General features: G+C 32.2%; 1 protein-coding gene across 3 annotated transcripts in view; it reads left to right on the forward strand.

Annotated features, from left to right (window-relative positions):
* The window catches only part of stj (voltage-dependent calcium channel subunit straightjacket), a 105,553-nt gene that overhangs the window by 67,011 nt on the left and 12,422 nt on the right, over window positions 1–26,120 (forward strand). Inside the window, exons 14-19 of one of the 3 annotated variants that reach the window (XM_072536931.1) lie at window positions 536–712; window positions 4,851–5,062; window positions 9,477–9,592; window positions 12,824–12,917; window positions 13,001–13,030; window positions 19,977–20,087. In XM_072536931.1, coding sequence (XP_072393032.1) covers window positions 536–712; window positions 4,851–5,062; window positions 9,477–9,592; window positions 12,824–12,917; window positions 13,001–13,030; window positions 19,977–20,087 — 740 coding nt within the window. Of the gene's footprint in view, window positions 1–535; window positions 713–4,850; window positions 5,063–9,476; window positions 9,593–12,823; window positions 12,918–13,000; window positions 13,031–19,877; window positions 20,088–26,120 lie in introns of all 3 variants that reach the window. The other 2 variants (XM_072536930.1, XM_072536932.1) reach the window with 2 other exon arrangements.

Consider the following 26,120-nt stretch of genomic DNA (forward strand, 5'->3'; position numbering starts at 1 on the left):
ATTTCTTTTGATAAAGGATGAGTTGCTAGCCCATCGCCTCAACCCTCCTCCCTTATCCGGGCTTGGGACAGGCACCGGCAAATGTGAGGCATTTCGGAAAAACGCTGGATTTAAATTTTCACACAACAAACGATCTGAAACATTTAGAAACTTTTTTTTTCAATTACACTAGTACGTTTTTCAAAAGAACAAATTTCTGCAATAAACTACACTCAAACTCGTCTCCTTAAATGCATTTCCCGTGACGTGTGATTGTTTGTAATATAAAACATTAAATTCTGCGTTTTTTATTCATATTTCAAATGTATTATATTTGGTACCACAACTAAAAATTGAAATTTAATTTCATACTGTATTTCATATATGAAAATCTCATCGATGGAAATTAAAAAAAAATGGGAGGGGGGCACTATTTTTAGCATTGGAATCGACGCTAAAAACACCTGGCCACGCCTATGGCAATTTACATTTTTATTTTTTTCATTGATTGTAATGTACATTTTATGTTATTGTATTTGTTATGTTTTCTTTTCAGTATCAAGGAATATTGAAACCAGCCTACAACAGAGTCGATATGATTGAAATTGAAATTATAGATGATGACTCTGACGCTAGAAATTTTAGCGATAAAATTCGTGATTTTAGAAGGCACGTTGTAATGCAAAATACTGGAAATATTACTTTGGATGTAAAAAGTCATTTAGATGACATGGTAAGTTTTCCTGGAAAACATTAATAGATATGAAATTCAGACACATAATAATATAATAAATTAATTTAAAAACATTTTGTTTTGTCTAAATAATAATACATTAATATTAAATATTATCAGGCCAGTTAATGTCTATTTTGGGTATACTGTTATAGACTAGCGGCTCATGGATAGAAAAAGCTGCCACTTGGATATGTTACCGTTATGGGTATTCTAAGTTGAAAAGTCATGAAATTAATATCCGCAACCGTGTAGCTGTGTAGGATTGTAATTTTTCAAATTGTAATGAAAAACATACAGCTTTGAACTATTTTATGTCTGAAATGTCTGACAATAGCATAAAAATAACATTTTAAAGAAAAAATTCAACCAGAACATATTGGCAGCTAAATACTGTAGTCTGTTGATTATATATTTTAGAATGAAACTACAACACAGGGTGCGTTTTTAATAAGAGGTAAATTAGTTCACATTACATTAGGGTGCATTTGGGTGAATTATATGTAGTTTTCGTACGTTGTAGAAAAGATGTTTAAAATGAAATTTCCCCTGTTAAAGTGACAAATCATTTTTTTTTTTTGACAAAAATGTATTAAAAAAACGAAGCAAAAAACACGCGATTTTTCTTTTTTGTTCCATAACTTTCCCCCACGGGGGTATAGGTATATGCATTTCTTCACAGAAAAAAAACTTCTATCCCTCGTCTTCAAAATGACGTTCGGTAAAAGTCTTCAGGATTCACAGTATCCCACATATGATTTTTCAAAGTTCGCCACTCACACCATTTTTGGGCCAGTTTTCCTATTTTTTCGCAAACATTGTTCTATAACTTTTTTTTACGCAGTTTTAAGTAGATATAACGGAGCATTTAAAAGAAATAAAAATGAATTACCTTTAAAATGGTTGACAGTAGAGGGTTCTGCGAATAAATTTAAGTTAGATACATATGGTTCTTTAAAGTTTTCTACTTTTACAATTTTTGCTTTTACGTCTATTTTTTAAATTTCTTCCAACTTTTTTTCTTATATATTTAGGTATATGCATTACTAAATAAAAAGGGAATCTTATTTACTGTACTTTAAAATAGTCTATTTTAAAATGTTCTTGGATTAACGGTAACCGAGAACTGGTTCGTCAAAGTGTGATGAAATAAGTATAAAAGGAAATAAGTTATAACTAGAAATTAAAAAAAATATCCGCAAAAGTTAGTAAAAATCGTTGCAAGTATCACATTTTGACAGACCATATCTTGGTTACCGTTAGGCCTATAAAGTATTTTACAGAAGTAGTTTTTACAGTAGTAGTAGAATATTTTCCAATAGACTATTTTAAAGTACAAAAAATAAGCTTACTTTTTTATTTAGTAATGCATTAGTATAGCATTTTATTTATATATATTAGTTATTGTATTTAGTACCTAAATGTACAAGGAAAAAGTAGAAAACTTTGAGGAACTGTATCTTGCTTAAAATTAGTCCTACAGGCTTCTACAATAGACCGTTTTAAAGGTTGATTGTTATTTCTAATAAATGTACCATTACATATACCTAAAGCGGCGTAGAAAAAAGTTATAGAAAAATGTTTGCAAAAAAAATGGCCCAAAAATGATGCTTCTACAAAAGGTCATTTTGAAGAGGATTGATAGTTTTTTTCTCTAAAGCAATGCATATACCCCTGTGGAAAAAAGTTATGGTATAAAAAATAAAAATCGTGTATATTCGTGTTTTTTTTGCTTTGTTTTTTGAATATATTATTTTGGTTAAAAAAAAATGGACTCGGCCATTTCTTTAACAAATTTCGTTTGAGTTGAAAATTTCTTAGCTCGACTTAGATGAATCATTTTCTTGGCGGCTGCAACTCTCTTTGCATTATCGTTCAAATTTGTACTATATATTTTCATTGCAATCTCCTCACACATAAGACTCCTCACACAGAAGAACCTGAGGTCTTCCAAATGATAATTCAAAATCTTGTTTTTCTGTAAAAAAATTGTACATGATGTTATAAATATTATTTGATGTTTAATATTTTAATAAAATTTTTATTTTTTTTTATTTTTTAAATAATATTTATAACATCATGTACAATCTTTGGTAACTTTATATATTTTAAAGGGTTTTTACCCTAATATTTTGGTGGCTCAGGCATGGTAACCTGTATTTTTAACCTGATGATGGAACTGTTGTTCCGAAAACGTTCGTGTTTTTGATGTAGCCTTTTAAGGGTTTTTATAAAATATACCCATTTACAAAAGATTAACCTCTTTTTTGTGATACGTGATGTACAGCCAGCTGCAGGAATTATTTTCCTTGTGGATTTTTTTTAATATTAATACTACTAACAACGAGGTCCGCACTGCGTTAATTAAAATGAAAAACGGTCAATCTCCAAGAACTGACAATATAGCTGTAGAGTTACTTAAAGCAAGAGGTCCACTCCTAATAGAACGAATAACTTTTCTAAAGAATCAATGCTGCCAACAAATTAAAGTACCATCTGAATGGAAAACCGCTCACCAAGTGTCCATATTTAAAAAGGGTAATCGAAAAGATCCTAAGTGCTACAGAGGATTAAGTGTCCTACCTACTTTCGGGAGATTGTTTGGAAAGATAATAAATGGAAAAATACAAGATGATGTAAGACATCTAACTAGCGAAGACCAAAGTTAATTTACGCCTGGTAGATCTTCCGCTGATAACTTGTTTATACTCCAACAATTAATAGAAAAAAGAATAGCGTTTGGTACCGAAGTACATCTAGCCTTTATCGATCTAGAAAAGGCGTATGATACAGTTCCAAGACATAAACTGTGGCAAGCTTTACAACAACTCGGCATTAGTCAATACCTTTTAGGAATAATCACAGAAGTATACAGGGATAACACTACTTACCTAAAAATCGGAAATAGACTATCAGAGCCAATAAAAGTAACTAAAGGACTAAGACAAGGCATGCAGTATGTCACCCTTACTGTTTAATTTATATATTGAGGCAGCCCTCCAAAATTGGAAAAACTACTGTCAGGGAATGGGAATCCCCATAGGAAATAACGTACTGTTCTTCCTGAACTTTGCGGATGACCAAGTTGTCGTAGCTTAAGATTCTTATGATGTAGAATTTATGATAAAGCGTCTATACAGAGAATATGTATAATGGGGGTTACAAATCAGCATGAAGAAAACAGAATATTTAGCTACCAATTTAGGCGCAAGGTTTGAAGTGTTGATAGACGAGGATGTGGAAATCAAACAAGTGGAAAAATTTAAATATTTAGGTGCACTCATTGATAAGAACGGCTTGGGAGAAACCGAAATTAAACACCGAATTAATCAGGGACGTAAAATTGTAGGATGTCTGAACTCCTTATGGTTTGATCGCAACATTTCCAAAAGGAACAAAAAAAGAATAGGGTAAACCATGGTTGAATCAGTTCTTTGTTATGGCTCAGAAGTATGGAAAATTAATGCAGACCTGAAAAGAAGATTGTTGGCAGTTGAAATGGATTATTTGAGAAGAAGTCCTAGAACATCAAGGCTGGAAAGAGAGGTTTAAAATGGTTTGGACACCTATTGAGAATGCCTGACGAACGTTGGCCCCAAAAACTTTACAGATGGAAGCCCCATGGAAGAAGAAAAAGAGGTAGACCTCGACGCACATGGAATCAAGGAATTAGAGGAGCGATGGAATCGAGAGGTTTGGAGGAGGAGCATGCCTTGAACCGAGAGGATTGGTGGCGGAGGAGGACGGGAATACGGCTATAGCCGTCTCCAAAATGTATTGTATTTACAAGTTGGATCCTGTAATATATAATATATATATATATATATATATATATATATATATATATATATATATATATATATATATATATATATATATATATATATATATATATATATAGTTTATGCGGATTAATTTTTGTAAATGGATGCATATAAAATATATTTTGCCTATAAAAACTTATATATTTTTTCGTTTCCAAAATGTTAACATTGATTCATAAATTCTTCAATTATTTTAGAATACTAATTCTCAACAGTATTGTATATCATCTTATTTTTTTATCTTTGATATTTATATAATATCCACGTAACGCGATATTTCTGTATGATATTAAAGTTTATATTCTCTTTTTCAGAGACGCATTACGTTTATGACTAGAGACTATTACTACAGAGGTATAAATGGTACACCTTTCAGTCTTGTCATATCACTTCCAAAGAAATATGGTTATGCTCGAGTTGAACCCAAAGTTGAAAACGACATTCATCGTTTAACTTTGTCTCAACCGCCCGATAAAAAACCACTTTTGCGGTATTTTGCTGGAAATTGGACCATTCACCCTGACTGGTATGTAGCTTATACAAATTGTTTTAATATGAAAACACACTGAACCTGATCATTATTGTAATATTTTACGCAAGATACACACTGTGGGTAGAGAGTTTATTATGGGTAGGATGTGGCCTTGCATTATCGTAATTTAATGGAACCACACACACTAAACTTTGGTTGATCAAAAAGAAATGCGTGAACCAAGAACCGCAAACTGTAGCATCTCTATTTGTTTAGAAAGTTCGTCAATTATTCTGATAAACAATAATTCCTATAAAATTTCGAAAAATTTATGTAATCTGAATAATCCCTACGTAATATATTTTTTTGATATACCCATTTCAAATGTTTTTTGTGCTGAAATGGTTGTTCCATTTTTATTAATCGTTATATTTTCTTCTTTTATATCTGTTGAATGTTCTTCGATTTATTGACGAATTTTTAGATGACCTGTTTCTATAGCAAGGAAATATGAATCCAATGCTTTTAACCGGTCTTGACTTACTAGACTTGACTTTTCCTATAACTCCCTAAGGATCATATTCCGCCATCCGCCTCTATTTCCAGTCAGGTTTCTCAATACGCCCTAAGTATTATCAATGCTTCGTGCTTTCTTATTAATGGTCCTGCTCTAAAGTATCACGGAACCTATTTCGCTCTCTCGCTCATTGGGAGTTCCAGCTCATTAGGAGATTCTTTCAAATAGCAGCATTTGGTATCCTAAAGAGTGTGGCCAAGCAAGTATCTAAGAGGTCGTCTTTATTTGCTGCATTCAATATTATTTCTTTGATCTTAGGACCATTAATTTTAAGACCTGAAGCTTCAATTTCCTGCTTTAATGCATATAAATCATGTTTTATCTAGGTAAATCTTTGCGCTTAAAGGCAGACGTAAAATCGAGATCCTCCTCTCTGAATTCTCCTCCTATGGTTTTTTGACATTCCTCCAGCACTTAACATGAAAAAAGTGGGTGAAATAATATAGCCTTTCCTGACTCCAGTATTTGACAGCTTACCCTGATGTCATCTTCGGATTGCTGCAAAACATTCCATAATAAATCTTTACAAAATCGAAAGCCTTCACAAAATCTATAAAGGTCAGTAACCAAAGTGGTGCCTAGAACTCCTTGCTTTTTTCTAGTATTATACGAAAGGTATTAATCAGATTCACACAACTAAGATATACTCTGAAGTCTATCTGATTATTCCCTAACGTAGTTCCAGAAACCCTTATTTCTTCCTTAGAAGGAACGTTTAGAAATATCTTCTGATCTGTGGAAACAGTCTCTGTTTTTTTATTCCATGACTTCATTGTCGTTGTCATTGAACATTTGCTACTTTAATACGACGCTATTGCAATGCTATCTTGCACAAAAATCTAAGACCACACTGAAATGCCATAAATACAATGAAAAGATGTCTTAGATCAGTTACACAAAATTATATTAATTTAAATTTACAAATCATGGCGCACACAAATCTATTTAATTTTTGCATTTTTCGAGCAATAAGTAATATTTACAGATTCCATATTTTTTTAAATTAGAAGCATGAATTTCATAAACAGTCGAGTTTTTCTTACCGTTACATTTTTGATCGTCAAACGGTATATATATATATATATATATATATATATATATATATATATATATATATATATATATATATATATATTAATGTATAAATCAAAAGATTTTGCTATCAAAATTTATAGAAGAAACCATCAATGATGTATTTATAGTAGTTTGATATATGTATACTATAGTAAAATTCATTAAGCAATGCAGGGAGATGCAAACATTACCACGTGTAGGCCTGCAACAGGGCCGTATTTGGGATTATCTTTTTGTTTAGTCAGAATACATATTATCTTATAAAATACGAAATTTATATTTTAATTTTGCAAAAGTGCTCGACAAAGAACCTGATTGTTTTAGTTGAAATCCGATAATAGGAACCATTTATACAGGGCGAAAAACCCAAGAATTTATTTTTTTTGCCAACAATTTTATGTACAGAGTGCCTGCAAAAAATATAAGTTTTATTTTTAATTTTTACTATACTTAGTTGTTTGTACAGTTCTAAAAAGTTTCATAATAATTCATAAATATTATATATATATATATAAATATATATATATATATATATATATATATATTTATATATATATATATATATATATATATATATATATATATATATATTTATATATACAATTATATAATTATTAATATGTCGTGACTCGTCACTGTTAAATTATCTAAATCTGAAAATTTTGGAGAATGCATATGTAGGTACTATAAATATGTCATCAGAACTAAACGTAAAGTCAAGCAATGAGGCATGCAAGTCATAGGTTTAATGATAACTCACCGGTAAAACATGACGGCAAACAAATTCAACAAATTGTTTCTCATATATTAGTTTTTTCGTTACCGTTAAGTTTGGCAGGAAAGCGCTGTTGCCAAATAAAAACATATGTATTTATTACAACAGCTATCGGCCAAACCATGTCATCATGAATTGCCATCAATCAATGCCATCACTTGCCATCGTGAATTGATATCAGCATATAAACATTACGTTTGTTTTTCCAGTTCACTGCTAAAATATTGTCTTTGGTGTTCATGTAGAACGTTCCATGCGGTACATTTTGCGAAAACGTTGGAAAATATTTTCGGTTTCATTTCACCGTACTGCATACACAATGTTTTTGTCACACAAATACTTGCTAAATTTGGACTTGCGTACCAATTGTCTGTCTAGAATATATGTCCTTTATTTTCATATTTGGTTATAAAATATTTTACTACGCTACCACTAAATCCTAATAAATTGTCTCGCACTGATGTAGCACTGTATAAACTGTTAATAAATCTGATACTATTCCAATTTCACCATCACACAGCACAAACTTTTTACTCCAAATCGGTGTCTTTTCGAGGGGATATATCTAAAAAAGGTGATATGTCTAAAAAGGAGTCTGGCATGCTCTGCTGGATTTACATTGTCGACGAAGTATAAATATCGAAGTAGTTGAAGAATGCGATCTCTGGTCATATATTTTGTAAAAAAGTCCGTTTTTATCAATTAATCTGTTACTCTGTTAATATTGAAAAAACTCCAGAAGTTTTTTCAATATTCGGTAAAATGTGGTTTTCGAAAAATTTGGCAAATCAGGGTCATCATTCACCTTCTTTAAAACCTTATTAACGGTGGGTATTTCGTTGCTCATAAAAAAATTATGAATCAGTCTTCTAATGGCATTTTTGTCAAAATCATCAATTTTGTCAAACTTCTTTTTCCGGGTCAGACATACTTTTGGTCCAGCGAATTGATGATTCGTTTTGTATTCCTTTATCACTGTAAACACACTTCTATCACAAACTCCAACTTTATTATCCACTTTTTTCACAATATCTTCAACCACTAACCCGGGATTTTCTTGGCTTTCACATTTAAAATGATTTCTTGAACTTCAACACTAATAGGGCTTCTTTTACTTCGTTTTCGAGGAGGACTCAATGTATTTTCAACCAATTCATCAGCAGAATCAGTGGATGACATTTTTGGTTTCAATATCAGTTATTGAAATACGTCGTTATTGTTACAGTAATCACAATCACGTATAGATAGGGTCGTTATACAAATAAAAATATATACTTAAATAGTTTTAAATCGCACAACAAATAATTGCTAATTCAACATTAACAGCATAAATATAATTTATTGTCCTTTAACCATCAAGATGACTAAAAATATACTCACAAATCGATTCAAATTACAAAATTTCAATACCGAAATAAAATACCTACTTAAATCGTGTCCGAACCTGTATGAGTTCCGACGACGTCGGCAGTAATGAAATAAAGATGGACATTTCGCATAGTTGTTAAATATTCTTGAAGAACTGTTACTTGCATGTATGCATAAAATATTCAATCATTTTATAAATCGGATTATTTTTTTACTTACTATGTATTCAGTGATAAAAATAATTTATATACTATGCAATAAATACTAATAGTTGAGAAAATAAAAAAATTAATAAAGTGTCATAATTATACTGTTACTTATCGGAACGAGTAGACTCATTTGGAACATCTTTAACAATCATTTGTTAAATTTATCTTTGTTTATACGCCCTGCATCGCTTAATGAAAGTAGGTATAGTACTGATCATATGTAACAATTGTCTAATAATTTTGAAAAATGCCACTCTGGTACAAGCTATAGCCACTTTTATTTATTTATTTATTATTATTATTATTTATTGAAGTTTGTGTATATTGTCGCATTAAATCTTTGGTATATCCACTAAAGATTTACTGTTATTTCATTAAATAATATTATACTCTTATTTTCACACATTTTACATATTCAACTTTTGTAAAAAATATCTGCAGAAATAAGATTAAGAATAATTACAGGCATTATTGTCGATATCGAGACAATAAAAAACATTTTGATAACCCCGAAGAAGAGTTGGTCTTCTTTCTTCAAATGATGGAGAGACATGGTTGGAAATGGTCTAAGGAATCTGAGTGTAAGTAAAATTGTTTTAGAACCCTAAAAAATGGGTGTCAAATTTTTTGCGTATACAATATTGGTGTGAATATTTCCAAGGGAATATTATTTAGAAAAATTGTCAATGTAAATCACGTGATGAATCGGAAAATAATTAAGAATATTATTTAGATTAAATGTCGTTTCATTTTTTGTAATATTAGAACAGATACATTGATGAAAGCTTATATCCTAAAGATAGTATTAAAGGTGAGAAATTTGACCTTGGACTTCTTGGCCTTGGAGATTATATGACCTAGCGTCTTAACATTACCGAAATAGTACAAGCGATATTTTATTCGACGCGCCTTTTCAAGACGAGAACAAATAAAATCGACGTAAACATGTACGTATAAACATAGACGTATAAACATAATCTGTGTTTATACGTCCATGGACGTAAAGTTACATTAAGAGTTCAAATATCGACTTCCGATTCTACTTTTGTTTTGTAGTATTAGAATTTCCAACTGCCAATTCTCTAATGTTGGGGAAAAGGGCATAAGTCAAATGTTGACTATATTGACTAAAGTACACTGGCAACAGGGAATTTAATCAATTTAGTTGTGATCCAAATGACATAAGTCTATTGTATTTCTAACAGCTTTATGCTCTCTTGATCTAATAGACGCAAGTCGTGTAAAACCGGTTCTGTTTGGACAAATGGACTTATGTTGACTAAAGTCTTTTTTACCGCGACACGCTTACAACAGTATATTTACACTTTTGTCAAGTATAGGCTGACTTAATTCTTTATGACCCGTTACAATAACAAACACGTATTGCTTATCAGTGATAAAAATTTGTATTTACTTATGTTTTTGGGAACGTAAAAATGTCAGAAAGGTGTAAAAGAATTATGAAGATGGTTAAGCAGCAAAATAATGGTATGTTACCGTTTAATACTGTTTATATAGTATGCAAAAATTTTTTAAGGAACGTTAGATGAATCTAACTCATATAAACTTATTCCCCAAATACGAAAGGCATTATATACGCCGAGTGAATAGTAAGTTGTATTTACCTGTTGACCTCAATTTGACTAAAATGGATAGACTGTGCCGTGCAGTCACAGCTGAGCCAGTTAGTCGCACAATTTACGAAGTCTAGTTTCACAAGATCCAAATCCAAGTCAAGATTCAGCAAGATCCAAATTCATCAAAATGAGAAAGCTCTTAAGTAACGGCCACCTAAGAGTTAACCTCCGCTAGCGCCACGAAATGCTACGTACTCTCTACGCTACTTTACGGAGTTGAAGGGTGGACGTTAACAGCAGCAACTATAAAGGAGTTAGCGGCTCTAGAAATGTGGCTGTATCGACGCATACTAAGAATACCTTGGACAGACAGAGTGACCAACACAGTGGTATTAAGACGAATGGGTAAAGAGGTGGAATTGTTAACAACTGTTAAAAGGAGGAAAGCGTCATACCTGGGCCATGTGTTCCGTAATGATAAGTACAGTCTGCTACAGCTTATCGTGGAAGGCAAGATTGAAGGTAGAAGAGGTTTGGGCAGAAAGAAGAAATCCTGGCTGAGAAACTTGAGAGAATGGTTTCAAATACCAGAAGCTGCGAACATAATACATGCGGCACAAAACAGAGAAACCTATCGTTTGATGGTCGCCAACCTTCGGTAAAAGATGGCACATAAAGAGGAAGTTTCACAAGCTTAACCTGGCTTTTAAAAGCGAAAAACGGATGTATGTCACAAATGTGAAGTTTTGAAAATAGAGTTGTCAATCGCCAAGAATGAGGAAAACAAAAATACACCTAAAGAACAACAAAAAAAGCATCATGAAGAAGCCGACTTAGCATATACTTGTAAAAGTAAAGACAAAAAATTAGCAATGGAAGACCACTCAGTGTTGTGCTATATATTTGACCTACAACAGTGTCTTCCGACACCGTTTTTAGAAACATTGGTTTCATTTTACAAAAGAAGATATTGCACATACAATCTTACAATACGCAACTGTGGAAATGGTTTAGCTTCATATTATTTATGGCACGAGTCGATGGCAATGAAAGGAGCAAATGAAATTGCTTCGTGTCTTTTTAAGGAGCTTATGAATTTGCCACCCGAAATGAAGATAGTGATTTTGTACTCGGATACTTGCGGTGGACAAATTAAGAATTTCTACGTTGCAAGTATGTTTTTAACTGTTCTTTAAATGAAAAAATCGTTAGAGGAAATCGAGCACAAATTTCTTGTGTCAAGAAACTCACATGGAATGTGATACTGATCATTCCATAATGGAAAAACAAAAAAAAGGGGTGTGCAAATATCACATCCACATGAATGGGCGACAGTAATACGATGCGCAAATAGAAAGAAACCTTTGAAAAGTGTCTTTGTAAAAAGAACACAAGATAGTGAAAAACGAAAATTTTTATGGCACTACTGCAAATTACTTAGATACACAAAGGAACAGGGACTGATTTATTATAAAAAATCTCTTCAATAAACAGAAGACTTCTGCATTTTGAATTTAAATTGCCGTGGCTGTCCGGTTGCACTCTCTTTATCAAAAAAAAATATACAGAGCCGCTTGCAATCTTCAAGACCAAGAAAGATGATCTCTTGGAATTACTACCCCTTATTCCAGATGTGTACAGAAGTACATTCTTGTACAGTAGAAGTACAGACTTGTACATTCAAATGCAACAGCTGACGTTGACCCATATTTAGAAGATCTAGATCCAGACGCCGAAAATCCAGACTTAGAAGAGGTACATGCGTAATAAACATTTGAGTGATGTATTTTACTTGTATTGTTTCTTTCGGCGAATAAAACTTAATCCATTATTTTACCAATTAAAAGTATTACCATACTTATCATTATTTAACCATAATAACAGTCTTGTCATTATCATTATAATGGCTAGCATGTTAGTTCATGTAGGCTTAAGTCAGCAATCGCAATCAAAGTCAGATCCACAAGACTTAAGTCATCAAAAATCATCAATTTGAAAAAATGTAACCTACTTGATTTTTGTCTATAGGTTTGGTTAATATCTCGTATTATAATATTAGTATAAATGTAATTTAAAAATGGATTTATACGACAAGAATGAAACCTTTAATAAATTCTCCTGAAAAACAACAGATTTCGACTTATGCCCTTTTTCCCCAACACTAGAGAATTGCTTTTTTAGTATTAGAATTTCAATTCGGTGTTTCATTTGAATAATATAAATCTATTTATGTAGGTGACAGAAAATTGGTTTGCCAAGTGGTATCCGACGCGAAGTTGACTGATTGGTTTAATGATAATATAACCACGACCAGTAGAGAAGAAAATGGGTAAGTTATGCCAATAATTTCATGTAATTTTCACCTTACTTAAAAAATAATATTAAATTAATAAAATTTGTTTTTATTGAAAGTCCTATGTCAATATTGATGGCATCAGCAAGGTATAGTATTAAATATATCGGTATTTAATTAATTGGTACGGCAAATAAAATATTTAGTAGTTAATACAGAATGTTTCTATATTGAGCCCACAACATTCGACATTAGAGAGCTCTGGCTAATTTTAAATTTTGATATGGTAACAGGAATATTTCTACTTCGTACTAGTGTTGTGTATTTGTTAATTCAGTTTAAGTTGAAATAAAAATTAAAAAGTTGTTTTAAATTAAAAAAATGTATCAGTTTTTCTTCAAATTTATTGTTCAATATGATGTGTTCGAAAATAATGCATTGTACGTCTTATTGTACGTTTTGTTGGAATCCTATACAATAAAACGTGGCATGTAAACAGCAAAACGTACGTCTTGTCGAATCGAAATGAAATCCAAGGTCAGATCGTAGAAATGATGGGAGAAGCATAGTTTTGCGAGAACTGATAGGATAAAACGTTACGTGAAAATACATGTTCAGACAAGTCGTCCGATCATGACTTATTTGACGACTACACTGCAGTTCGTTTCATTTTTCCCAAAAAAAGAGTAATAATGTCAGATTTGAGACAATGCACCCACGATTTTCTCGGGGAATTTATTGAATTGTATAAAAGTTTTTAAGTAGTTATGTTTTAAAACCAAATAGATTGCATTACAGGTTTCAGGAATTATTTGGTTTAACGCTGGTTTGGATATTATGATTGTGAACTCCAAGTCCTTGACGCTGCGTCGTGTTGTAAGATATTTGAGAGTTGCTGTGAGTCTTTCATGGGGTGCAATGGCTTTTCTCATGAGGTTTCTTATTTCAATATGTATGGTGTTACCAATTCTAGCAATTGACAATAGGCTCAGGTGTCCATTCGCAAATAATTGCGCCAGTCATCTGGTTCGCCTCTTTTAGTAACGAGACGTGGGAATACTGGTTTCTTTTTAGAAGCCCACTCTCCTGACCATCTTGTCTTTTCCCTCCTCATCCCCTTTTTCCTCAGTCATAGTATCGTTATGGTTGAAAAAATAAAAGAAAGCAGCCGTGTTTCATCCATAATAAAAAAAATCACTAAACAAACTTCACACAACTTAAGACTCTGAATTAGTAATGAGGTAGAAAACGGAAGGAAAAACGTAGTGTGTATACACTGGACAAAACGTACATTTTGTCGTACGTTTTATATGACCCACAAAACGTCCAATAACACGTTGTGTGAAAACGGGCCTTTAAAATTAACATTAAACCTAATTTTTTACTTATAAACCGGTCTTATTCCAGCCATGTGGCATATTGGACATTATATATATTATAGTCTGTATGTTTTTAGTGAATATAAACGACTGAAATTCTAGTTCAGCATTCCTGAGTTTAACAACGGTGTTGTTTTGATCCCATGCATTTAGGCAATGTTTAAACGCTGTAAAAATTCATGTTCCTATATAAAAATTAATCAATTAACGAGATTTGCCTGGGGCAGAGCGTCATCGGTTTAATTTGGAAACCCTCTGTATATTAGATATTATTATAATGTAGTGGTTTTTGTTTATAAAACACCACCAATTTAAATTTAAACTTGATTGCACTTGGAACTTAAAGGGTAGCCCCCGTTAAGATAGGCAAAATGCCCTTACTCCCCGAATTCATTTTTTTACGTTAAATGTGATTAAAAAATAAGGCTCAGCGCAATTTAAGGCCACCCTCCTACTCCATCTTCTACCACCAAAACGGTCAATTTTTTGTTTTTATTTTTTTTAGGTGGGGTGCAATCAGTTTAAAAATTTCAAAAAATTTAGACGCATAGATAAGGCTTTTACAAGACGTGCCTATTTTTTAGACCTGTAGGTTGAGTGTAGGTACATAACAAAAAACTGCATTTTTTTTTCGAAAAAAGCGTATAACTTTTTTTTGGAAGTGGCTGCAGGTCCAATTTTTTGTGTATTTGATCAAAAACTACATCTTTGATTTTCAGATTTTTTCGTATAATGCATCATCTTTAACAATCCGAAAAACTGTTTTTTTTTAGGGGTTTTGGGGGATTTTCTTCATTTTATAGACTTCAAAATAGATAAATATATAGTTTTTTATAGGTTATTCCTATATATTTTCAATTAAATGAGACATTCAGGCCATATAAAAATTGGGCGATACACCTTTAAACTACGAAAAAAAAAAAAAACATGTTTTTCACTTTTCACATTCACAAAAAATAAGACTTAGCGCAATTTGTCTATTTTTATAGGCTCTTAGGTTGGATGTACATAACCTAAAAAAATGCATTTTTTGTTCTAAAAAGCGTATGTATGCCATTTTTTTTTAGGTTGGCCATAAGTCAATTTTTTTTTTATTTTGTGTATTTGATCAAACACTATATCTCCGTTTTTTTCAGATTTTTCCATATCGTGGACCATCTTAAAAAAATCCGAAAAACTGTTTTTTAGGGGATTTGATATATTTTGAAGTTTTATTTTTTAATCACATAAAAAGTTAAAATGAGAAAATTTATTCAGGTTGTGTCGATCTCAAAAAATATGATAACATCCGCCAAAACCCTTAAAAACCCAGAAAACATTTTGGGTTTCAAGGTCTTTCTGTGTTACTATGACTTTTGTATTCGTAATGCTATCTTCCAGACTATTATTTTTAATGATAAGTCCCCGTCGGAATCCTTAAAAACCCAGAAAACATTTTGGGTTTCAAGGTCTTTCTGTGTTACTATGACTTTTGTATTCGGAATGCTATCTTTCAGACTATTATTTTTAATGATAAGTCCCCGTCGGAATTTTTTTTTGTTAAATAAAAACTCAATTTGCCGTTTTTGCAAAACAAGTTGAAAACATCTGTTTTTTGGGTTCTGTCACATTCAATAATTTTTGGTTTATTTGAGAATTTTAAATGTCATTAGTTTTCATCATTTGTAAGATCGGTACTGTCATTCAGCTGTGTAGTTGTCATGATGGTTTACAGCAGCCATACTCACTACGCGGCCCGTGGGCCGCATGCGGCCCTCGGAGCGATTTTTCGCGGCCCTCAGACTGCTAGGCAGTAAAACAAAATTTACGAGTTATAATATAATTATGTTTCTATTTATGTATTTAATCAGATTACAGTAGTGTAGAGCGGCGCCATGCACTGTACGACATTTCGCATTAGTCATCTTTACCCTCACCACAGTGGCACTGACCGGAAATTTTAGCAAAAAAGATGAAGCCGTTTTCTGATGCAGAAATTGTAACAGAATGTGTTGTCACAGTTTGCAAAACTTTGTTCTCACAATTTGCTAATAATGAACAAATATTAGATGAAGTTTCAAAATTTCAGCTGTCTGATTCAACGTGCATGAGACGGTCCCAGAACTTAGCAGCAAATATTGCCCTTAATCTTACCGATGAACTGCAGAAAAGTAAATATTTTAGTCTTGCGCTCGACTCGTCCACTGACATAACGGCAATTTCTCAACTGCTATTGTTCGTAAAGTATGTATCGAAGGATTGTGTTCTTAAAGACGATTGTTTGGACATGATTCCTATGACTGGACAAACTCGAGGTATTGATTATTTGACCACAATAGTAAATTTTTTTAACGAGCATAGCATTGATTTGAAAAAGGTTTTTTCTGATGGTTGCCCATCAATGTTGGGACGAAATATAGGGTTTGTTCAGCTGTTGAGAAAACATTTGGGAAATGATAATTTATTGATTTTCCATTGTATCATTCATCAAGAAAGCTTAGCTGCTAAATTTGGTGAAAATTTCAGCTGTGTTATGAAAACACTTGTAAAGATTGTGAATGTCATAAGATCAAATGAACTAAACCACAGAGAGTTTCAAGAATGTTTGAAAAAACTTATGTCGCAATATGGGGACATTATTTACCACCCAGAAGTGAGATGGCTGAGTAAGGGTAAAGTTTTGGAACGTTTCTTCAGCATTCGACATGAGATTACTCTAATTTTGGCTACAAAGAATAAAGAGTTTCCTGATATTCATAATTTTAGTTGGTGGCTTAAAGTAGCGTTTCTCACTGATACAATGAGTATTATGAATGAAACATTGACCAAATTTAAAGAAGACTACAATAAGATTTTAACGCAAATGATGAGTATTGTGTTTTCACTGGAGCAGAAGCTGAATATGTATATTGAAGAATTGTCAAATGAAGATTATTCCAGCTTTCCTTCCATTAAAGCACTGTTTGATGAAAATCCAGATGAAAGTCAATAGATTTCTGACCTACTAAAGCTGTTAGCAGACCTAAAGGATGAAATGTCTGTGAGATTTAGAGACTTCGGGAAGTTCCAAGAACCATTTCGCTTGGTGGAAAATCCATGGGCAATATCAACAGCAAATATAGCTCATCTTTCTATTTTGGATACGAAGCTAGGGATTTGAAAAATGAGTTAATTGATCTACAGAATGATACAGAGCTCGCTCAAAAGTATTTTTGAAGAAAAAAAGAAGGAAAAAGCTCACTATAAGTTTTGGAAAGCAGTTGAAAATGACAAATTTCCTAACTTAATTAACTATGCTCAGAAAATTTTGTGTATTTTTGCATCTAGATATATCTGTGAATCTACATTCAGTAAGCTGAAGTTCATAAAAAACAAGCACAGATCTAGGCGAACTAGTGAGAACGTTGAAAACATTTTGATAATTTCAGTTTCTTCCCAACCCGCTAATATAGATGCCATTCTAGAAAGCTGTGAAAGATTTCGCTCGTCGACTTCAAAGAATTAACAAATTCAGGACTTGACATTCCTGGAGTCAAGTAAAAGACATTTTCCTACTTTTTACATGCAAAACAGTCCATATAATTTATAATTATATTGTTTTTACGTAACTTAAACTTATGTTATAGTCATATAGTTATAAAGTTATTTCAACCACCAACAACTGAAGCATTTTGCCTATCTTAACGGATGTTAGTCTTGAATGATTTAAAATAAAAATTATTTTAAAAACATCAATAATGTCAGTTATTTATATATGTTTATCATATTCTAATTATTCTTATTATAAAATTATAATATTTATATAGTTTCTTACTGCCGATATGTCTAGGAATAATTTGCGAATGCCTAAAAAATTAATTTGAAAATCAATCAGCTTCAAGGAGATTTGTATCTACAAATTATGTCTATTATTATGTACAAATAGATCGAACTATTAGTAGAATATATAGTCAGAATATCTTTTAATCTGACACTTATATCGGTATAACCATCTAATTCTTGGGTTATAAAATATTTACGTCTATCCTCAATAAGCAGCCTCAAGCTTTAAATGAATCTGGCGCATGAATATGTCCTAAGGCAGTTGAATGACCTAAGGTAACAAATAAATTAGTACAACTTGTAGCATACGCTGATGACATTAGCTTCATATCCTCTAGAATAAAAGAGGCGTCAAAAATATATTCAGAACTGAAAAACAGGCTAGAAATCAAAAGGCAAATGTACTAACACTGAAGGCATGGGAAATTAGAAATTTAGAGTACAAGACGATGTTGAATTAGTAAAGAGCTTAATACATGTAGAAGTCAAAAGATGAAAAGTAAGACCGTTACATATCATTACCGCCCTATACTACGTATACTCTACAATATACTATAAAAAATTAAATGTGCATAACATTACTTCGGTGCTTATTGTAAAATATATAAAAATATATCCTATTTATCGATTTATCCCGCAGTATAATAATAATGAGGTACAGTACCGGCTGTCTAGAACGAATATTTTCTGTTTTATGTCTCTTCTGGCTATAGGAAAGTGGAACCACAAAGTTTAACAAGAAATAATGATTTTTATAAATTATTTTTACGCAGTGTCTACTATTGGTATACAATTTGAAAATAACTTATTTGTTTCAGTACCTGCGGAAATTGTTGTAATAGGAAATGTGTCTGATATTATCTCATAGAATTTGCTTCATGTTCTGAAAATTTTCTGAAAATTTAACAATGCTTTTTTTGATATAAGAAAATTTGTAGGAAATTTCCTATGAGTTGTAGGAATTTCATCGAGATCGGATGATATTAAGAAGGAAATAGTGCAAAGATAATAGTAGAAATCACTTAATACATTTTTAGAGTCATTTCATTATAATAGATATGGCATTTGTGTATTTAATCATGTTTTATATTTATTATTTGTTATTACAATTTACCCAATGGTTTCCTTACAAGAGTAAGTACTAAGGGGTTTTTCTTTTCTACATACAAAAATTGAGAACTGCTACGCATTCAGACTTTATCTGTTTTTTTGTCATACTTCAGTCAATTGGCTAGTTGTACACTGTGAATGGTGTGGTATGTGGGTTAAAAAACTGCCTTGTTTCTAAGTAGATTTATAAAGCCTCGTTTGTTTTAGAACGACTGCGGTACCTCTGGTAAGTACTGGTCCGACAAAGAAGAGATTATTTTCTAGTAATAATTAAAAAACGAGTATGAATGGTATCTCATCAAATATAGCTGATAAAGTTATATTTCTATTATAGTTCTTCTTCATCATTTAGTACTATATCTGTTTATTCTTCGGAATATCCTTTCCTGTCCTACTGTCCGTAGAGTATCAGGCTATATCTACAAATGTTTGTACCCTGGGAAGGTTTTTCGATGGCGGATAATAACTACTCACATCAATATATTTCTATTCACTTTTATATGCTCGTATTTTAAGAACATATTCGCTCGACCTGCAGCTTTATTCAGTTATTATTATTGTTATTGTTTTATTTCGCTTACAGGAAAATAAATACTTAAGGGGTGCGTTCCCAATATAGAATTATAAAATAAAAATAAACATCTCTGGTTAATTTAAAAACTATTGCCTTTAATAAACAAATCGATTAACAATTGAATTTATGTAGGGATGGAGGTAAAGATGGATATGAATTCAAGGAAATATTAGATTTTTTTGAGTTGTGCAAATGTTGCAAGTGCTCATGTAATAATTCTTTTACATGCAGAGCGGAACTGGTTAAAAAGATTGGAATTGTGGTGGCATTTATGGCTACGCACAGTGGTCTCACAAGGTGGCAGAACTTCCCGCAAAATATTGAATCCCCCGAACAGGAACCGTAAGTATTGAATTGACTATCTTTTGTTTTAAACACTTTTTGATTTCCTCTTTCTTGTAATATTGTAATATTGTTACTTTTCATATACAGATTGAACCAATTTAAAACGGAACATACAATTTAATATATGTCTGTTTGAACTGCATTTGAAATAGTGGACCAATATAAAACTTGGACAAAAATAAATCCATACCCGGTGATAGACATTGTATAAAATATCGTTCAACTATTTGTCTCCTTTGAAGGAAAGAGGAGCTTGCCTAATAGTCGGAGAGATACAGCCGAAATTTTGAACTGATCAGTAATATGACATTTCTCTATTGGAATATATTCATTGTAACTGGGTTAAGACTTTGCCTTACAGGCGGACGCCCCTCGTGGTACAGGGGGTGGCTATACAGGGATGAAGTTGTCATTTTTTTCGGAAAAATTAACGATCGATAATATGGCTGAAAATTTGCCCAGAGTAAGATCTTGGTATAACTAGACGAAATCCCAAAGGGCGGACGCGAGAGTGGATACATAAGGGGTGGCGGACAGGGGTGAGGTTGCAATTTTTTGGGGAAAAATTAACGATAAGCAATATGTCCGCCATTTTCATGGCTCATTATTTAGCCCCTAAAAACTCTAAATATAAAAGGGCGGACAGTTGGGTTGGTACAGAGAGCCATAAAACGGAGTCAAATGTACCACTTGCCTGCGCATTTTAGGTCTCGGTAACAATTTTCAAACTGATTTTATTATGATATTTTTATACCGATTGATTTGAAAATTTGTATGCTCACGTCTGTTACTATTCTGAAAAGCGTCAAGTAGAGTTTTCCTCAAAATTTTCCAAAAAAATTTCCGTAAATGAAAATTTTCGTAATTTTTTGAGGTAAAATCTAATTTGTAGAATCCTTTCGATTTTCTGTCAGTTATACCATGATTTTTTTCCAAAAATTTTCAAACGATTTTTCCGATAAGAAAAAAAAATTTAGAAAAACTTTAAAAATTTCGTCATTTTTCTCACTCTCATTGATGGCATCACATTCATCATCTTCGTCACTTTCACTTTCAATAATATCACATTCATTATCTGCTTCATTTTCAATCACTACTTCTCGAACTGATTCTGGCATCTGAGGTCCACTAAATCATTTGAATTTATATGTTTCATCTTCAAACTCCCAACCATGTTCTTCAACAATCAATTCTGTTGGTACTTTTTTATGAGCATTTGTCCAAATATTTGAAATATAATGAGCTCGCAGTAGATGTTGGTGTAATTCATCTTGACATGGTGGTAAGCTTGAAGCATCGAAATTTTTTAGTTTTTTTTTTAAGGCTCGTTCACATCATGCAACTTATACTGCCGGTTAAATAGTGAAACTCTGACATCGTTTACTTTTCTTTTTGGAATTGTTCTCGTCAGTCCTGTTCCATATAAGTGACATATGAAAGTTTCTAAGGTTTCAAAAACTTCATTACAATCGAAGTCAGTTTCACCAAGTTGAATAAAAGCATCTTGATACTTATTACATTTAGCGCATGCGTCTAGAATTACTGATCTAAATGAACGCGCATCATTATTATTTTAATATTTTAAAATAATAATGATGCAAAATTAATGTCCAAACAGGACATGATGCAATAATAATGATGCAAAATTAATGTCCAAATTATTTTGTAATTGATTATTAATGTAATAATAAATCAAATTTTTCTTATATCTGAACAATCATTATTTATGCAATATAAATTTAAAAACCTTTTTATTGTAATAAAAAATAAGTAAAAATACTATTTGTTATACCAAAAATATTTAATAGTTAACATTATAAAATTACTTTAATTTAATAAAATATCAAATATCAAACATTTATTCAATTAAAAATTAATTCGTAAAATATTTATATTTAAGAAAAAATGTGATTTGTAAAGTAAATATGACTTTAGTTTGAAAAAAAAAAACATTATCATAATATCATTTTAAAACTACAAAATATTCTATAAAAGATTCAGACGATGACGTAGAGTTTTATCAAATGTTTTAGAAAAGTTTTTCTAAATTTTTTTTTCTTATCGGAAAAATCGTTTGAATATTTTTGGAAAACAATTCATGGTATAACTTACAGAAAATCGAAAGGACTCTACAAATTAGATTTTACCTCAAAAAATTACAAAAATTTTCATTTACGGAAATTTTTTTGGAAAATTTTGAGGAAAACTCTACTTGATACTTCTCAGAATAGTAACAGAAGTGAGCATACAAATTTTCAAATCAATCGGTATAAAAATATCATAATAAAATTGTTACCGAGACCTAAAATGCGCAGGCAAGTGGTACTTTTGACCCCGTTTTATGGCTCTCTGTACCAACCCAGCTATCCTCCCTTTTGGATTTAAAGTTTTTAGGGGCTAAATAATGAGCCATGAAAATGGCGGACATATTACTTATCGTTAATTTTTCCCCAAAAAATTGCAATTTCACCCCTGTCCGCCACACCTTATGTATCCACTCTCGCGTCCGCCCTTTGGGATTTCGTCTAGTTATACCAAGATCTTACTCTGGGCAAATTTTCAGCCATATTATTGATCGTTAATTTTTCCGAAAAAAATGACAACTTCATCCCTGTATAGCCACCCCCTGTACCACGAGGGGCGTCCGCCTGTAAGGCAAAGTCTTAACCCAGTTACAATGAATATATTCCAATAGAGAAATGTCATATTACTGATCAGTTCAAAATTTCGGCTCTATCTCTTGGACTATAAGGAAGCGATTAAGTATGAAGTGGTTTGACAGCATAATAACTGCTTGTTTAGTCTAGTTTTTTCAGCGATTCTAGGCAACCTATTTGGGTGGAGTTTTGACTTGTTCTTGAATGAGTTCCGAATCCAGCAGCCCGCTGAATTATTGGATTTTTATAATATAATTATTTGACAACCTTTTGTTGGCCAACCACCTAGAGCGGAGTTGAGCCGAAATACATTGATTTTGTATGTTCCGTTTTAAATTCGTTCAATCTGTATAGATATGTATATATATATATATATATATATATATATATATATATATATATATATATATATATACGTGTATATGTTCCGAAAGGTTTCCGCGGTTAGTACAATTAAATTAACCTAGTTAAACCGCGTCGGTTATCATTCCGTGGAGCTTTCGACATCCTCTTCGATGTCGTCTTCGGGGCTTCCGAGGTCTCAGTCTTCCGAGCCCCCAGACACTACTACTACAGCAATCACTAATTAATTCGTTACTGGTGCTGAGAATAGAGGAAGAGTCATTTATAACGTCGATGGTGACGTGGCTTGGAAGGAGGTTGGCGTGAGGGACAGCATGGGGATTGCCGCGGGTGTTGTCGTGAACATTTCTGACAGTAGGATGTTAACTGACGGGTGAAGTGGACGGTATTTTCTTTATGAGAGGTCCCCAAGTCGAAGGTAACCTTATGCCGTCATCTTTTTATTGAGACAATTTCGACTTTTTTCAATTTCTACGGCGTTCTAAGAGGTCCAGAACGAAGAAGAATATCCTGGCTGCGTAACCTGCGAAAATGGTTTAACTTAACCACTACCGGACTTATCAGGGCAGCAGTGAACAAAGTCAGAATAGCCATGTTAGTGTCCAACATCCGTAACGGTTGGCCCCATAAGAAGAAGAAGATGGCGTTCGGATAATTCTTGGTTTATAGAAGCGGATGGGGGCTATGGTTCTGGAGTTTTTAAAATCAATTTTGTGACCTGTATGAAGATGGTGTTGCCCTAAACTAGAGCTTGAAGTCTCAATCTGCCTACTCCTTAGTGTCAAGTGACGACTGGTCTTACTCTGTCTGGCTGCTTTTATACGTTTCCGTATAAAAGCAGCCGTCAACATTTCTCCGTCTGAGAAAGAAGAAACAATAATTGAATGTAGAGATATTGACGACATAATTTGATTGTATTATTATTTTTTTTTTGTGGCATTGACTTTCGTCATTCAGCCAGTCTCGAAAGGTTATAATATATTCCTTAAAAAAGTATACACAGATAATTACAGATTATTTCTCTCAGACAAATGCACAGCGATATCCCTAAAACGAAATAGACGAATAATTAATAGAAGAATACGTCGAAGGAAAATACAAGGACACTCGCTTCTCGTCTAGGGGTCCGTCAAGACATTTATTTTAACAGACAAACAATACTGGACCACGGATAAGGTATTGTTACAGATGAAAAAAAAAAAACAGGAAATAATGACTAATAACGTTGACGTTGAAACGTCTACGAACATATTATATTAAAAGGAAATCAACTTTTGAATGGACAGACGGCTGAAAAAATGGAGATTAAAGTTAACTATGTCAAGTTATTATTAATTAGTTTTTGTGGTAAAAAAGTTTTTCAAAACTATATTACAAAATGTAAGAGAAACATTTATTAGATAGGAAAATTTTTAGAATAGTTTTTTGAAATATCTTTAGCAGCATAAATTTATTAACAAAATTAATTTTATTTGGTGAGTTAATATATTTTTTTTGTAGTTCCACTTTGTAAAATATTTTGTATTTTTTAGCAGCTCTTGAAAATGATTGTAAACACAATTGAAAGCTCGAGATAAAAAATAGTTACCTAATAGCCCTTTTTATTGACTCCAACCCATCCAAAACATATTTATATATTTTTTCCAAACGAGTCAGGTTCTTCTTTTTTTCTTACTCTTATATATATATATATATATATATATATATATATATATATATATATATATATATATATATATATATATTCAGGGATTCTACAGTATTCACTGCCTTATCTCGCTTAACCGTTTCCATATCTCTCTGTTGTCACATTCTCCATCGTTTAGGCCTCTCTTACTCATGGCGTCGTCTACTTCGTTTCTCCAGGATCTTGGGGGTCGTCCCCTTTGTCTACTTCCTATGGGGCTCCATTCAGTTATTCTCTTTATCCATCTGATGTCGCTAGTTCTTTTTACATGTCCATACCACTTTAGTCTTTTTTTTTCTATATATGTTAGTATGTCTGTTTCTATTGATGTTTTTTTCTTTATTTTTTCATGAGTTCTCCTATTCATTCTTGTTACTCTGCAACATCTTCGCAGGCATTTTATCTCTGTCGCTACTATCTTACTGCTGTATTTTCAGCCCAACATGTCATAATACTTCGCACTAATGTTTTTTATAAATCTGTGTTTTTGTCTTCATATTTAGGTGTCTATCCCACCATACTGAGTTAAGTTGTCGGATTGGTGTTCTTGTTTGTCCAAATTTTTGCTTAATTTCTTCCTCTGTTGTTGCCTTTTTCGTGATTATAAACCCCAAGTAATTGAATTTATCCTTTCCTTTGATTGTTACGTTGTCGTCAATCTGTAGATCTTCTATGCCTTCTTCACTTGTAGATAGGTACTCTGTTTTCGCGAGGTTAATATCTAAGCCAGCCTTGGTATATTCTTCTTGTAGTTTCTTCATCATGTTATTGAGGTCTTCTTGTTCTTGTGCAATCACTACTTGATCGTCTGCGAAGCTTAACGTATATATGTATTCGTTTCGTACCGGTACTCCCATGCCTTCGCATTTTATTTTCCATGTAGTCAAGGCTTTCTTTAAGTATATTTTAAATAGAGTCGGAGATGTGAAACAACCCTGCAGGAGCTGTTTTATTATGGTGAAGTCTTCTATGATTCTTGTTCCCATTTTAATGGACATTTTATTTTCTTTATACTTACAGAGCTTTTGTAGCTTCTATGAGTTCTGTCTGTATTTATAATTTGTACATTGCCTCCCATAGTTCTGACCTTGGTACAGAGTCATACGTCTTTCTCAGATCCACAAATGCCAAATGTATTATCTCTATTTTTTGTTTTTTTATTTTCCAACAGTTGTTCCAGTGTGTATATGTGGTCTATGCATGATATTGTAGTCAGCCATTTTCTGTATAGCTCTTTTTTTCTTCAATTATTCTTTTTGTTGGTTCATTTATTTTATAATAGTGCTGTTTATTTGTTATATGTTCTCTTCAAGGCCTTCGAAT

The sequence above is a fragment of the Diabrotica undecimpunctata genome, chromosome 7 (assembly GCF_040954645.1).
Source record: "Diabrotica undecimpunctata isolate CICGRU chromosome 7, icDiaUnde3, whole genome shotgun sequence".
Lineage (NCBI taxonomy): Eukaryota > Metazoa > Arthropoda > Insecta > Coleoptera > Chrysomelidae > Diabrotica > Diabrotica undecimpunctata.